A 15,913-nucleotide genomic window follows, 5' to 3' on the forward strand; every position below is an offset into this window, starting at 1 on the left:
CATTGAAATAGACCCATCAAAAAAACACAGATGGTACTGCCTGCACTATATCGCAATACACAACATCTGTTCATACAAATGAATTGGGTGCTTCTGTCAGAATTTGTATTCTTTTCACAGACCTCTCCTGTCATTCTGTTTTCAACATTTTCGCCTTTGTGTGTGTGTGTGGGGGGGGGGGGGGCGGGGGGGGGGGGGTGGGGGTAAGGTCAATTGCAGGCAAATACACCTCCACCTGCAGTATACACTAGCCGGCTCGACTGCAATCTTTCTAAGAAAAAGCTCGAACAATGTAAACAACTGCTCTTGCTGCTGGCTTCATCCAATCTTTTTGCATGAATCATAACTGAAAGAAGCAAAAACCAGTAAAACTGAGAGGTTTGAAAATAGTACGTTTATTCATATTGCAATTTATTACAGGACTTTAAAAATATTTGCTGGTACGCATGCATTTATGGATTTCTCAATCCCATTCTAAATTAGAGGCAGGCACTTTTTATTTACCGACTATTCCAGTGAGAACAGGTGCAAAAGCAGGCTGCGTCTGATGGTCACCAGTAAAGCTCACTATCTGATGTGGATGTGCCATCAGGTACTCAGTGACACACAGTGTAACAAAAAGCAGGAAAAAGAGCAAATGCGAGAGAGCAATGGTGGGATGAACGTGCTTAGGAATGTCCCTGCTGTCCAAGCGTGGCTCTCCAAACACAGTGAGCAGCTCACACAGTTTTATACGGCAACAGATGACAAACACTGCTTCACTCTCTCTGTCTACTGGAATGGTCTGGAACCCCTCTGCATGCGCACACACACACACACACACACACACCACACACACACACACACACACACACACACACACACACACACACACACACACACATAGACACACAGACACATTCAACAAATTATTTCACCCTGTTAGGACAACTTGGGCAAATCAATATGCCCAAAAATCACAGGGATTGGTTTCGCTTTGTTTTCAAACTAGGCCAGCTGGCTACTACGGTAGACTTAAACTACCGTAAAATTTACTTTATCACTGGAGGGCATGCAACAATCTATTTCAGAAACCAACCTAAACGAAAAAGTCATGGCCAGTGTCTCAGCAAGCTCTCTGCTGGAACTTTAAAAAATCCCATTTTAAACCCTGCATTGGGGAGCAGAGTTAAGACGAAGCCAGACTGTAGCACCATAACATCATCTACAGAAAAGAAAATCTACAAAAGCTAAATTAAAAGGTGGCTGTGCACAGTAAAACCATATGAGTTACTGGAGGTTACTATGGGTATCTGAGAGCTGAACTTACAGAGATCCAAACCGCATTTGTTTACAATCAATCAAGCTTAATAAGCTGTTATTTCTGGGGTCCAGTCATTCTGAGCTGCTCTGTGCTGTGTTTTGGAGAGAGGAAACAAGAAGGTACGGTACGTACAGACAGACAAACAGACAGACAGGACAGACAAGATCACATTTCACAAGACTGAATAAGATCCAATTTTGGATAATCACAGGCCTGGTCCTTCTATTGTCCCTACTGGTCACCAATAATAGCCCTGGTCCTGCTAATGTCCCTACTGAACACCAATCATAGCCCTGGTCCTGCTAATGTCCCTACTGAACACCAATCATAGCCCTTGTCCTTCTAAATGCTAAACAGATCTAACCAGGAAATGTGCTGACATGTGCTCAGCAATCTCACTCACTTGGAATCCCTTTACACAAGTGTACAGCCCCATTCTTCTCCACTAACCCCAGCAAAAACCCTCTGCTCTGAGGCCACTCCTCTGGCCCCACCCTTGGAAGATGTCAAATAGCTTTGTAAAGCATGGCCCATCTGCATTACAGGCATGTATTTGCAAACTTGTGTTTATTTATAGGAACTTAACCCACTTAGTATCCCATTTGTCAATGTCAGCCTGGTGTCCTAATCTCAACCTCTGTCAGCACGTCATTAGTAACTACCTCCCTCTGCTAATCCCCCCCCCCCCCCCAAAAAAAAAAAAAAAAAACCCCACATACCCTCTACTCCTCCAACTTTCTGCTAAACCTGAACACTGCAGGTAAGGCCTCTCTACTACCGAAGACGCAGCTCCGCACACTTAGGGTTGGGCGGAGGAGGGGTTGTGCTTGGGCCAGTCAGAAGGAGGAAGCAGACAGGAAAAAATGTTTCTGAAAACAAGTAATCAGCACTGGTGCACTCATAGTCACAATGCATCGTGAACAGCCGTGAAAAAAGTAACTAAAAATGATATTGCTCCAGCTAAAACAGCATACATTAGTATAGCAATAAGGCTTTTGTATAATATAATGTTGTGTGTTTCTGGCTTGAATCTGAGTGGTTACAGCAAATGTTAGGAAAGTTCTAAAACGAAATTTGGACCAAAGTAAGACAGCAATGGAGCCTAAACCCAGGAAGCTTAGAGCGGGATACCAGCACTTCCACGTACATTCATGGGAGTAAAAGGGGCTCTTTCATGCTTACTGAGTTAAGGTCCAGACAAGTCTCTAAACAGGAGGACGCCGGTCTCTCATTGTTAAATTTAGCATACAGATGAACTGGAAAGGCAGGGGATACCACTGTCTGCCCTTCTCTTTTGCTTTTTTCATGACATGCAGCTCTTCTTATTCCCCGTGATTAAAATGCAAATCAAACCAGAAATGAAACATTTATACACATGTACACACAGGAATATATGCATGCACGCCTCTCCAGCTTCCTCTCTCATTGTTCTGTGGCTTCGCTTGTTCCCCGGCGGGTGAGGACTCGTCTATTTCTCCAGGCCGGCGGGGGGCTCCAGCTCTGGCCCACCATGGTACTGGCTGCAGTTGGGGTCACCCCTCACTCTGACAGAAGAGGGAATCTGGATGCCAGTGTGGGGGTTCACGCACCAGCATTCGCCCCTCTGCCCGTGGGTAGACATGTGGCACTGGAACACAAGACAGGGCGGAGACAAGGGAAGGGAGACGAGGTTTAGAAGGCTAATGAAGTGCTTGGTACAGCAGCGATTAAAAGGGAGGGGTTTAGGTCGGAGCCAGGCCCCCGGTGGCAGTCGTACCCGCCTCATTTGCCACAACATGTGTCTGTGACCCCCACTGAGTACTCCCAAAATTAGGTCATAATTGAAGTGGACATGGCTTGCATGGGGACCTAAAACAAGCAAAAAAAAAAAACCGAAAAAAAAAAACCTTTCCAATTTTTTCCTTCAGTGATAAAGAACAAAAAACGACAGTTACAGTAATAGCAAGCGGGAACAAGATGAGTGAGGAACAGTTTATGGTTGCGAGGTATTTTTTGAGCAACAAAACAGAGCTTTCTCATCAAAACAATGTGCTCATTTGCTTTTCCTGTACAAAAACGCCCCCATTTTACCACCACTGTATAATCCTGTGTGTCATCATGTTGGTATGGATAGCCCAGCTCATATCATTGTTTTGACGCTAAAAATAAGCCCCTCTCCATCAAGGGCATGCAAGAGAATGAGAAAAAGAAGCCAGATGGCAAAACAATGTCTAAACTCCCCACACTGGTGGCAAGTGCTCTATGGCCTTGTAACTCCCATTTTAGACACCGACACCTTCATATCAACAAAACATGCTTACTTCCGAAAGTGTGGGAGCAGGTTTTTCAGACGCATCTAATCTCAGTGTCATTCCATCATGTTTTCATGCCACATTGTGCAACCATGGATGTGGATCAGAGGTTGTGTGTTGCCTCACGCTAACATTGTGCTTCAGGGGTGACAGCTGTGCATGTCGCCGTCGATCTGCCTGGCTCCAGCGCTAACGGCTTTGGAGACAGCTTCGCTTGGTTTTTGTAGCATCTTGTTTTTTCAGCTTTTAATTTACGAGGGAAGGGGAGGCCAAACTCTTATTCCCCTCTCTGGCTGAGGAGTTGAGTTATGGCTGGATTGATGCTGCAGCACCACTGAATAAACATGAGGTTAAAGGGAGAATGAAGGACAGAGAGGATACGAAGGCTAAGGTCTTCTGATGGAATTCGGTCTCATACCTTTGCAGTTCCTGGAGAGGAACATGCATGAAGAAGCTCCATAGGCCTGCTGAAGCATGCAACCTTGGATAAGGTGCCTACAGTGAACACTTACCTGTTTTAGATTGTATTGTCCTTTCTGGTCACAGTTAGGGAACTTTAGCTCATACAGGTTCTCCAGAGGTCCCCTGTTGTCATGGAAGGTCATTTTAGAGATCTCGTCCAACACCTTATCCAGCTCCTGCTGGCATTGACTCTGTTCAGCCAGAAACACACACACACAAACAGAGAAGAGAGAGGGACCAAGATAAGAACCAGTTCGGCAGCCTTATACATAGCTGATATTCATCTCCCATTAGTCCTAGTCTCTCTCCTAACACAAGGAAAAGCAGCTGCATCAAAGGACCTCGCTCACTTTATACCGCTTCTTTTTTGGGCTCTTCTCTCTCCCTTTCTCTCTCACTCTCTTGGCCCAGGATAAGAGGGTACCAGGAGTTAGCTCTGCCAGGGATCTTATCCATATCATGTGGATGAAAAGCCCTGCTGCATGGCGCATGCTACGCTCAGCTCCCAGCTCTCAACACGCATGACATCAGCATGACATTCTCATAGAGTTTCTGCTGTTTGTGGGATGTTTGATGGATGGACACTGATGATTTCTGAAGCCTTCACGACCCTCCATGTTGAAGCCAGACCCGTGTGCATGCCTGTGGGGACCCTACACACTAGTGCTATTGTTGTCTCTTCTATTGTATGCTAATGGTGTTATCTGATGTCGATCACTTGTCATCACACAGAAATAAATGAAAGGAAAAATTTGGGCAGGCCTTCTTAAATCATTCCTAATAATATACTTTTCCAGAAATACTAATCAATGCAGAGAAAAAAGCTGTAGTCCAGGGTCCAACTCTTCTCAGCCAAGTGGCTGCTTAAAAAGAAATCTACAAGTAAAAGCTTGTGAAAGAATTGTCTGAAATGATTTTGTAGGAGAGATGACAGACAGGGCAGGCTGCATTGGGATGAGGTCATACAGGACTGGTCAGCTAAGATACGTTACCTTTCCAAGAAAAGTTAATTAACTAAAATATGTGCTGATGGCCAAATTTGATAAAAGTGAGCTGCAGAAATACCATTATGACAAGGGTTGGCATTTGGAACCATTGGCAGTCAGTAGGCACTAGGCCTCACTGAATAGCTTCTGCAGAATAGCCTAAATACAGTCATGTTAAGAGTCATGTTAAGAGTACATATGAAGGTTCATATTTGCCTTGCACTCTGCTACACTCATCTGTCACTGTATTTGTAGACTAATGTATTTTATGGAGTTCGCAGCATAAAAACGGTGTACCTGCTACAACACAATCATGATCATTTTTCATACTTTTAAAGCCAGAGGTGCTGATCTCGAAATCTGCAAATATTTAAGTTTTGTTAATGTTTGTGTGTGTGAGTGTGTGTGTGTGTGTGTGTGTGTGTGTGTGTGTGTGTGTATGTTGGTTTTTGTTCATTCTCAGAGCAGAGAAACCAGAGAAAATCAGGGATAACCTACTCAGTCAGGACAAATTTTTAAAGCTACATTTTATTTTTAAAACCAAAACAACAAAACAATTTTTTTGGTTACTGAGGTTATGGTTAGGGATAGAGTTAAGCTCAGAACCCCATGTCTTGACAAGGCATGAAAGCAAGTATGTGTGTGTGCGTGTGTGTGTGTGTTTGTGTGTGTGTGTGTGTGTGTGTGTGTGTGTGTGTGTGTGTGTGTGTTCTTGTGTGTGAGATAACCAGAAGAGGGCACTGCTGTACTAAATACAATGCCAAGGTCAGCATAGGGTTGGTTGTGCACTGCATTGTCTCACTGCAGCATAATTGGCAAACTGGGAACGGCATCTACTGTAGGAGCCTCTCACCTGTCTGGGCCGAGGGGTCTTGGGCTCCTCCACACGGTTGACCATCATCCTGGTCCTCTGTTCGTTCTGGTGGTGCCTGAAAGCAGTCTCCTTGATCTGCCAGTAGTTAGCATCTTTCTTCTTCTGAGCAAGGGACCTCGTGCCATTTGACTCTCCTGAGACAGGCCAAATAAAATAGGTTCCTGGATTTGATCAGTTCAGGGTAAACAATAAAAGGAAAATTTATGGACTAAGCATGAAAGAATCACAATACTCAAATTTAGAGTTTGCAATAGTGTTGACTGCTATGAGGCCAATGACTCTAAGAGTGGAGTGGAAGCACTTTCACTCGATTCACTCGGAGTTTGGCAGATAATAAGAGTAGAGGAGTGACCCAGTGTCAACTGGGTCTTAATGATAGATCCTGAATTAGATATAGAGGCCTGTGCAGAAATAGTAGCCTTTTATCTGCACAGAACAGGTTCACTCTACTCTATCTTACACTCTTCTAGGCAGAAAAGCACTTTCCCTCAACTCTTCTAAGAGGATAAGCTAAATTTGAATGCTGTGGATAATAACTTGTGAAGGAGAAAGCATTTAGAAAACATATCTTGCAAGTCACAAATGTTACATTCATAGTCACTCTGTAGCACCTCCTACTCAAAGTCCTTTTTCAGTCTAGAGGGATCATCAGCTCCAGTTCCAAGCCCTTCTGTGGCATTAAGCAGCAGGTACAGGGCCCACTCTGGTCTTTATGGCCCCAGATGTTCCTGACTTCAATCTCTGTTCCTTCCCTCCAGACACAGATGCCCTAAGAAAACTTATTTTGTCTCCTTTAATCAGCAGACCATCAGGGTGCAATTACCATCATAATGAACCCATCCTTCTTCCTGTTTGTTCTGGAATGTGGTGTGCATGCAGTCCCTTAAGGGGCCTCGCCAGGGAATGTCACTCTCGGTGATGTCACTTCTCCTGCGAACAGGCCATTCAGCCCTGACAGGGCCGCATGGCCCCGCCCTCCCCTCGTACCGTGGCCGTGAGCGGCTCTCGGCTCCGTGATCTCATCTCCGTTCACTGTGTGTCTGGCCGGAGGAGTGAGTGGTGAGCATGGAGAGCGCATAGCGACTGACATGACGTCAGCACGAGCCTGAGAGTGAACAGATGAGTGCAGGATCATTACTCTGGGTAACGTCCAGCCACGCTCCCCTTGATCTAGAGTTTTGCGCCCACTCTGGACAGACAGGCCTAAGAATAGTGTGAGAAATCGCCAGGCAACTTTTCCAAAGCTTGTCTCATTTCAAAGTATTGGCGTGAGCTCTTAGCAGTGGACACCTGCCATTACGTAGATACTAAAGCATCCCTTCTCCTTGCTCACATTCCTGGGACTGGCCCAGCAACACCTCCTACTCAAAAGGCCCTTCCTCTCTTAGTGTGTGGCCTGTATGGTCTGTGTGGACACACTGACTTCTCGCACACTCGTTGACACGCCAGTGCATGCAGCCTTCGCCGCCACGCTTTTCAGACTCATGCAGTTAAAAATCACTTTCCACGGTGCACATCACAATGACGTCATTATTCAACGTGTTTCTTTTTTCAAGGGCTTATATCATCAATGAAGACAGGAAGTGTATTAGAAAACCATAGGCCTCACTTATTTTTATAAGTAATATTATATTTATATTTTCCCCCAAATGTGAAAGGAGTAAGACAAAAAAAGAGAAACTTATTTCATTAAGATACAAAGTAACAAGGGCCCCTAAATGTACAAAATTGCTATATCTGCTCAGTATAAGCTAAGCACCAAAATATACCAATATTTACTAAATTAGGGGCTGAGACCAGAACCTTGAGAAGTCTGATCTCATTATTATATTTAGCTATTTATGCTTAAAACATCTGCCCTTACGCTATTGCACATGTGCAGAGAAGCTCAGGTGACAGCACTGGATTGCTTGACTTGTTCAAGCCTTGGGTACTGAAACACCTCCCTTAAGTCCCCCTTCACGGCATGCTGGGAAACAAACCAGAAGACACTGATATTGATTGAATCCTGTCCAGCGTTTTCCTTTTCGGTCAAACATTGATAGAAAAAAATTGGCTTCACCACCCCACTGAGCTCTGCGTAGCTGAATAACGAGTGATGCAGCAAGAGCACGGCAGCCATGTTGTTTTTCCCAACAGGCTCCAGTGAGGTCTAGGACTCCGCGCCACGAAACAGCAATGGAAGAAAAACACAGACAGCTGGGATGCCTGAAACACTGGCGGGTTCCTGGCTCTTTCAGTTATGCAAGCATTCAGCTTTTGCGAGGGTTTTGATCCACAGTACACACAGAGGCACAAAACAAATGTCCACATCACAGCACAGTTTCCTTTTTCTGGTGAAGCCGTTACTCACCATGGCAGAAAACATTCTCTCGCAGGAGTGTATGTGTGCTAGGGTGTGTGTGCAGACAGGCAGAAGGTGTTAGGAGAGCTGCATTTTGCATAACTTTCATCTGATGGACTGAGAGCATATCAGTTTCACTAAAAGGTACAGTGTTTTTTTTTAAGCCAGAAAGTTTCAAACACCCCCCCTTCACCTCCTCTGTTCCTACACAGTGTTTATACAGCTTAAGCCTTGTCTCAGCCAAGATCTATTGTTATATTTTCATATTTGGAACACATCAGCTGCTATTTCAAGAACCGTTTATTCAAAAGTTGGGGAAAAAATGTTGTTTCAAAGAGATAGAGTAAACACTCCTGTTCCGTAGTGTCACGTTAAGGTGACAGTAATGGTGCTTTGTGGCAATATTTACTATGCAAAGTGCTAAAACTGAGCAGATGTGACCTGAATCACTGTTGTGATTTGGCTAATTGGTGCATCCATACAGACATGCTCTTTACAAGGGTTTCAAGTATGGCTAGAAAACATAGCTTGGCATTTTAAGGAAATGCATAATGCTTTTTTGCCCTGTGTCTCTTAGTGCAGTAGGAAGTGGAGCAGTGCTGTCTGCATGACAGGAAGCCCTCCTGCTGAGGCCATCAGGCATTGTCGATATTGTACCCCAGCTTTAAGAGGTAAAACATGTGACTGTCTGGAACCTACAGCTGTAATTAAAATACTTTTGAGCGATATTCCACGCAGCAAGCTTGACCACACTGGCAGTGGCTATTCCATAGTCAGAGTACACAACGTGCCAGCCGTGCTGCTGTATGGGTATGGATAGACCATTCCTACAGTGCTGGTTTAGCTGTGTTCATCTACCAGCCCGTAAAGTTTAAATGGAGAAAACAGAACATCTCCTTCATGGGTGTAGTCCACTGCAGGATCATAAGCTCAGTCCTCAATCTTCTAACTACACACGTTTTATATTAGTTTCAATGCACTTACTGAATCATTAACAGTTGCTACTGAGTAATATGCCCTAAGTTTAAAAAGTTCATAACAAGCTTGCAGGTTATGAGGTTAAATGCTGTAAGGCCTGGCATCCTTTCAGGTCTCATTTTGGAAAATACTGTTCAGGAAAGCAACTTAGTCACAGGTGAAAAGTGTATGTGCCAGTCATGGCCTGTGATGGGCTGGGCCTATAGAAGCATGTTGCCCAATTCTTGCTGACAAAGCATTCTCAGCCTGGGGTTAACCAGAATGCAAGTGAACTGCTATTTAAGCTGTTGTTCTGCTTTGTCTTATCTGTAATTAGAAATGCAAAGGTGAAACAGTAGTGGCGTGACGTCATCAGCCACAAACCTGAGGGCGGGGCTGACAAATAAGCTTGCATGAGGGAGGAATGTCTTGTGCAGGACCACAATGCAAAGAATCCAAGGGTGATGGAGTGCTGGTGCGCTCAGTGAATCGCGGCGTGCACGTTTCAAAGCCTGCGAGTGTAAAAGGAAGCGCGGTGTGGTCCGCTTGCTTCTGCCTTTTGCGAGTTACTCCCCATTCCATGTCCAAGGTCAAGCGCAACAAGGTGCTTGAGGAGGAGGTAAATAGTATGGGGTGGAGCTTGGAGCCACCTTTCGCCTTAGAGGAGGAGGCAGTCTCAGGTTTTCCTGAGGACAATGCTTGGCCAAAGCCAAGATGCCATTAAACTTTGATTTGTTATGAAGCATATTGTTGATCATTTTTGGACACCATAGCAACTGTATTCTACCTGTCAAAGGCTCAGGCTGTTAACAAGCTGTTGAGCAAACTTCATCACTCCCACCTAGCACTCAATAGATAACACATTTGAGATGTTGCTAGGCATCTGATATTTTGGACAGGGGTTGCCGTGTACAGCAGTTTCTAAACCAAACAAAAATGATGCAAACATCTAAAAATCCTCCTTTTATAAGCAAACAGTGTGCCAACATGACATTCTTCTGGTGAAAAACATTTTATAAGGAGACTGGAAGAAAAGTATAAAATCCTCTTTGGGAAGATGTTATAAAATGGGCAACAATTCCTTTATCTTCCCATTGTTTATAAGCACTGTGTTCATACTGCATTGATTTGCTACAACTACAATGAATATACATAATACTTCTTAAAATTCTTTCCACAGCTTTCCATTTTTTGTTTGTTTCTCAATGTGCACACTGGTTGTGATGAAGAGCACACAGAACTACAAACAGTTGCTGTATTCTTTCCCTGCCATGAAAAGGCAAAGGATTTTCTTTACAGTAAATTCAAACTGTTTGCCTTCTTATGGTTTAACTTTTGAACTTTTCATCTCTGTTTTCTGTCTGAGTATCAGCACCTCAGGCCTTGTCAGTTTTATAATATGAGGTGAAAGACAGTTGGCCATGTCAGCCTTACAGCGCTGCTTTGAACACGAACGCCCCGATTTCTTTTCCAGACTGTGGGGGGTCGCTTGAGCAGGCTTGAGGAGATGGGGGGGGGGGCCAGAGTTTATTTCCATCGCATGACTGACGCCCCTCAACACCCTCAGGCAAAAGTGAAGCAGGGCTGCCCATGAGGAGCATCTGTGGGGTCACAGGTGCCGACATGCTGCCGCCACCCAGGCCCCGCCTCCCCCACACAGCCCCACCCCCCACACAGCCCCGCTCTAATTAGGCTCAGTGGGGAGGGGGCCAGAGACATGCCCTGGCACATCACAGCACTGCAGGCAACCTGGGAGGGCAACCACAATGCACATGCAGCAAAGAAACAAGGAGAAAACAAACAATTAATAACTTACAAAAAATACACCTATATATATATATATATATATATATATATATATATATAGAGAGAGAGAGAGAGAGAGAGAGAGAGAGAGAGAGAGAGAAGGGGGTGGGGGGAGTGAGAAAAAATAAATTAAAGTAAAACCACTTTTTACTTTACAGAATCTCATTTTGAGATTCTGGATGAATCTCAAAACAAAATAACCCTTTGGCTAACACTAAACACAGAATAACCCTTTGGTTCCTAAAATACTCCTTTATATTTAATCAGCACAGAAAAGTAATAAAAGAACCTCACTTTGATCACCTCATTTTTGCTGAGTAGTTCACACACTCATCTACCTACCTGCATAACACACACAACCAGTTTCATTTGATAATAACAAATTTGCAAAATCACTCCCTAATTGAGAAATTGTTAGAAAAAATACAGAGAAAATACAAACATGCAAATAGCATATAATAGCAAATAATACCCTTCTGAATGAAGAATCCAAGGGCCTATAACCTAAAAGAATAGACTCAAGGCACGGTTCCTTTAGATGCTATGCACTTAGACATGTTTATGACACTGTTATATCCCTTGCATAATAAAAACAAGAATCATTAAGTCAGAACTGGCAGATGGCACTGTACACATGTAGCAGGGGATTAAAAATTTCCAAAGGCAACAGCTATCAAGCACATGCAAGTAATAAGTGCTTTGCTGCCAGCCACAGGGCAGAGAGCCAAGGCTGTTGCCTCAGTCTCGGGGCCCAGGGCCATATCTCACATTTACAAGCACTCTTTGACTGTAGCCCACTGATCACCTGTCACTGGCTCCAAAGTGAAGCCCAAGGGAAGAACGTGCAACCAGGCACAAGGCCACCGTGGGGCTCACTTCCCTGACAGACCCATCACTCTTCACAGGTACCGTTGCCTAATCACTAAAGCAGTATGGCACAGGAACAAAGCCGACCATAGGTGAGCTCATGCTTCGAATGCCACACACTTATAGAACAGTATACGTGGGAATATGAGCATGGCTTCGCACGGTTTGCAGCAGCAGAGTTTGTGCTCATGAATAAAGATGCACCTAGTCTGTATTTAGCCATTGACCACACCCACTGAAGTGATTAGCATAAACCAACTTGGCTTTAATTTGCATATTTCAAAAATATATAAATGGTAGCTAAAATACTGGCTCCACCAATCAGAATCACAGTCACGTTTATTTTCCAGTAGTTATGAGATAAAGGAATTCACTTTAGTATGATGGAAACAGAATACAACATTCAACAGAATATAACTATGACAGGACTTGTGTGCAATGACAAGTGTGGGGGCGGTGCCAATGGATACTTCACTAATATAATTAATTATATGTTGTACAAATATATTAATATATGCTATAATATATTAATAGGACATGAATTGCCTTCTGTCTTGTCAGAACAGCTTCAGCCCTTTGTGGAATTCATACACACATTATGACACTGAACAGTTAGCAGCAAGAAATCTGGGTCCAAAGTTTCCTTGCCTTTTTAAAATGAAACAGAAACAAGAAACAAAAAAGAGTAGTTAAAATTAAACAGCTATTACATGGCATTGCTTATGATAACTTTCTAAATATTGTTATTATAAATATTGGTAAAATTATATTTTGGCATACATAAGTTCAGGAACATTCACATTGTGATTCATTTCAAATCCTTCAAAGAAATTAATTAGAGTCTTCCTAACACCACACATTTATATCTGTTCTATAGTGACTTTCATTTATGCCATTTAGCTGATGCTTTTATGCAAAGCAACTTACAATTATGAATGAATACAACTTGAGCAACTGAGGGTTAAGGGTCTTGCTCAGGGGCCCTACAGTGGGAACTTGGCAGTGGTGGGGCTTGCACCAGGAACCTTCTGATTCATAAGTCAACTACCTTAACTACAGAGCTACCACTGCTTTCAGACTTGTAACTTACCATATCTTGTGAAATCTTGTGAGATCATTTCACAGAGTAAGTCTTCTCTAGAAAAAAACACTTTGTGATGCTGTCCTATGATATCATATTTGCTCACTTGTACTCATTATTGCATGCTCACTGCTCATTATATGTTCAATGTCATGTAATACATACTAAATAGTATTGTTATTAAAAGTCAAACACTTAACAGATAAATATTTGCAACATGAGGCTAAAAACAAACTTTTCTAACTACACCTGTGTGCAAATATAATGCCAAAAGGAAATAATGTCGCATTAGGAAAACACAAAAACATATCTATATCAACTTGAGTGGTGTCCTAAGTCAGTCTTACATTACAAAAGCTTGAAAGGCATAGCGCCACAAAGGTGGTAACCTGATGGATGATACCTACATCATGACTGTACATGCACCCCCTGCCAGGAAAAGCCTGTCCTGGACAAAGGAGCAAGACTGATGAGTCAGAGGAACAATGTAGCTCTATAACGACACACAGACATGTGGTCATCACACCTTCATACTGGGCCTCATTGTCATACTCTCACTAGAGTCGCCATACGAGCAGGCCACATTCTGCAGTGGAGGATATCCTCTCCATGTTTATTGCAGCTTGGAGCATCTATCTTACACAAGTCATGTTGCATGAGAGAGTAGAGCTCTGAGAAGCACTCGCCTGGAGAGGAATGATGACAAGGGCACACAGATACTATCTGCAACAGAGGTCCTCATTTATAAAACTCCTAGAAAGTGAATTGGCTTTTTGCAGCTAAATACCATAAACCAGACTGATGAACTTTGGTGACACTGAACTCAACTTCATGAGGTGATTTCAGCTCACGTCAAGTCAGCCTTCAACATTTTTAATATTAGCTTGATTTTACATCATAGACTGTATTTTATTGTTTAAACATGCAATAGTGTTTTATACGGCAAATCTGAGTCACTGGGTCTGACAGGGCCAGATGATTTACCCCAAGGGTTTGGCAGGCCTTGGGCAACCCAAAGAGTTCTTGGTCATTCCAAAATTCACTGTTTCATACAGAAACATCACAGGCACCACAGCTGGGCAGATTCACATGAGATGCTGCACCAAGCTCAAAGTCCAGTGTGCTAATCATTGCCAAACTACATTAACCTTTCCCCCTTTGATTTCTTGGAAATTCAGCAGCACATTATGATAATGGCAGCCAATTTGTTTCAAAGCAAATGCCTCTGGCAGAGTTTAGTCGCTGCAATTAGAAAAAAAAAGAAACCTGTCTGACTAGGAATCTGGGGCACATATTGAACTTACATAGTGATGCCAGATAATGTATGATGACTGCTCATCCTGCACATCAAAGCTGAGGGGACAGATCAAATCTTAAGTTCCAAACATGTTTTTGACTTCACATTTCTATAACCACGCAGTTAAATTAATAAATCAATTAAATCGGGTAAGTTAATTTAATAACTAATACTGCAAAGTTAGAAATATGTTCACCATGCAAAATGTTGATTCTAAAATGTAGTCCATTAAAAAAAATCTTGAAAGATGGCCACGACAGCTGCAGTAAAAGTAGAAAATGACCAGTATTTTGATGTTGTCTATAAACACACTGCACGAATACCGTTATTACTGTGACATTACCGCGTCTTTCTTTTATTGCACTTCATATTCCTAAAATAAAGAAGGTCTAAAGTAACGAGACTGTGGGCGGAGCAGAGGGGTGCGGGAGAGAGGCGCCAAACTCTAATACACAGTTAAAGAAAGTTACGGTCAACAGTTCAACAGGTGATAAACTTGTTCGCTATAAAAGTTCTGGTAAACCAATGAACTACGATACGTTCTCAGTCCCCGTAGCTGACCGGATCCAGTAACTTGTTGATGTTTTGAAGGCATTGCCTGATCAACTCTCGCTGCTTTTCTCAACAGGAGTTCACTGAATTATTAGTCCCCATAGGACCCAGCAAAACAGATTACGTAGTCTAGCATGAATTACATATGTAAATATAAATTCAATTCATGCTGCACAAGCACTACATGCTAAAATGAAGCCTTAAAGCAGAAAGCCCAAGGACATATATTTTTAAGGGCGTATCAACATACGTGAGATGACAAGTCTACGAGCCTACTATACACATAAAGCATAAACGCTTATGCAAGTAAACATCATGCATAATATGCACAGTTAACTTAACGATTTCTGCAGATAACTCACCGTACTCTGGAGAAGTATGTCGATCATCTTGGCTGGCGGTGGGTTCAACTCTATTTTCGCATCGTCCGAGCCCCTGTAGTAATTTTTGTAAGGGTAATTCTTCGCCTGGACTCGGATTACACCGCAAACCACTCCCGCATCTCGGTGTATACACGCCACAGAGTTCCCCCAGTTGTCGGGCACACACAGGACAGCAGCCGCAGCCCGGCTCCCTGACGATCTCCACACAGTTGGTCGCGGGCTTGCATGCGGCTTGTCGCTCCGCCGTGCAGCTCGGACATCGAAACAGTATCTCCCCGAAAGAGCTGTATGGAAGCGCCAGTGATGCCAGCAGGAAACTGTAGACAAACTGCGAGAACATCGTGTTCACGTCAAAAAACATTAGATAACGGTTTCAACAGCCAACTTCAGGTAGGAAAGTAAAAGTGGCTTTGAACAGGTGAGGTTCGGCGAGGCTGTCTGCTGGGTCCTATTTTCTGTCATGTTCCTCCGACATCAAGTCTAAGAGCATTCAAATACAGGGCAGTCGAATAAAGCTGTTTCGGATAGCCTCGGAATACTGTGGGTTAAAGCAGACACGTGAAAAACAGTGTTTTGGAGGAAAAGGGAGCACCAAACGTGTGCATTCTATACGGTCTTTGTTTTTCCACTTTGTTTGGGCCATAGTCTTAATCTGTCTTATCCTACTAAATTAATACAATACCGTACAAAGTAGACTAAATACGTGCCCG

The 15,913-nt window shown here is 43.3% G+C and overlaps 1 protein-coding gene across 2 annotated transcripts; it reads right to left on the bottom strand.

Annotated features, from left to right (window-relative positions):
- Positions 1 to 372: 372 nt before the first annotated feature.
- igfbp2b (insulin-like growth factor binding protein 2b) lies at positions 373 to 15,710 on the bottom strand. 2 transcript variants are annotated; one of them, XM_027009726.2, is made up of 4 exons: positions 15,183 to 15,710; positions 5,896 to 6,077; positions 4,107 to 4,247; positions 373 to 2,930 (listed from the first exon to the last, which is right to left on the bottom strand). In XM_027009726.2, exons 1-4 carry the CDS (start codon positions 15,562 to 15,564, stop codon positions 2,772 to 2,774), a joined length of 864 nt encoding a protein of 287 aa, XP_026865527.2. In that variant the 5' UTR covers positions 15,565 to 15,710; the 3' UTR covers positions 373 to 2,771. The 2 variants fall into 2 exon arrangements, with proteins under 2 accessions (XP_026865527.2, XP_026865528.2); XM_027009727.2 differs by having other exon boundaries at positions 5,896 to 6,050; positions 15,183 to 15,700.
- Between the last annotated feature and the right edge of the window lie 203 nt (positions 15,711 to 15,913).

This window comes from Electrophorus electricus, chromosome 2 (assembly GCF_013358815.1).
Source record: "Electrophorus electricus isolate fEleEle1 chromosome 2, fEleEle1.pri, whole genome shotgun sequence".
In the NCBI taxonomy this organism is placed as follows: Eukaryota; Metazoa; Chordata; class Actinopteri; order Gymnotiformes; family Gymnotidae; genus Electrophorus; species Electrophorus electricus.

Excerpts from the sequence above, each read along its gene's own strand:
- igfbp2b (XM_027009726.2), bottom strand. The coding sequence starts at position 15,564 with ATGTTTTTTGACGTGAACACGATGTTCTCGCAGTTTGTCTACAGTTTC. Across the intron at positions 6,078-15,182 it reads ACATACTTCTCCAGAGTACG|GAACCTATTTTATTTGGCCT; the intron begins GTGAGTTATCTG and ends GATCAAATCCAG. Across the intron at positions 4,248-5,895 it reads AGACCCCTCGGCCCAGACAG|AGTCAATGCCAGCAGGAGCT; the intron begins GTGAGAGGCTCC and ends CTGGCTGAACAG.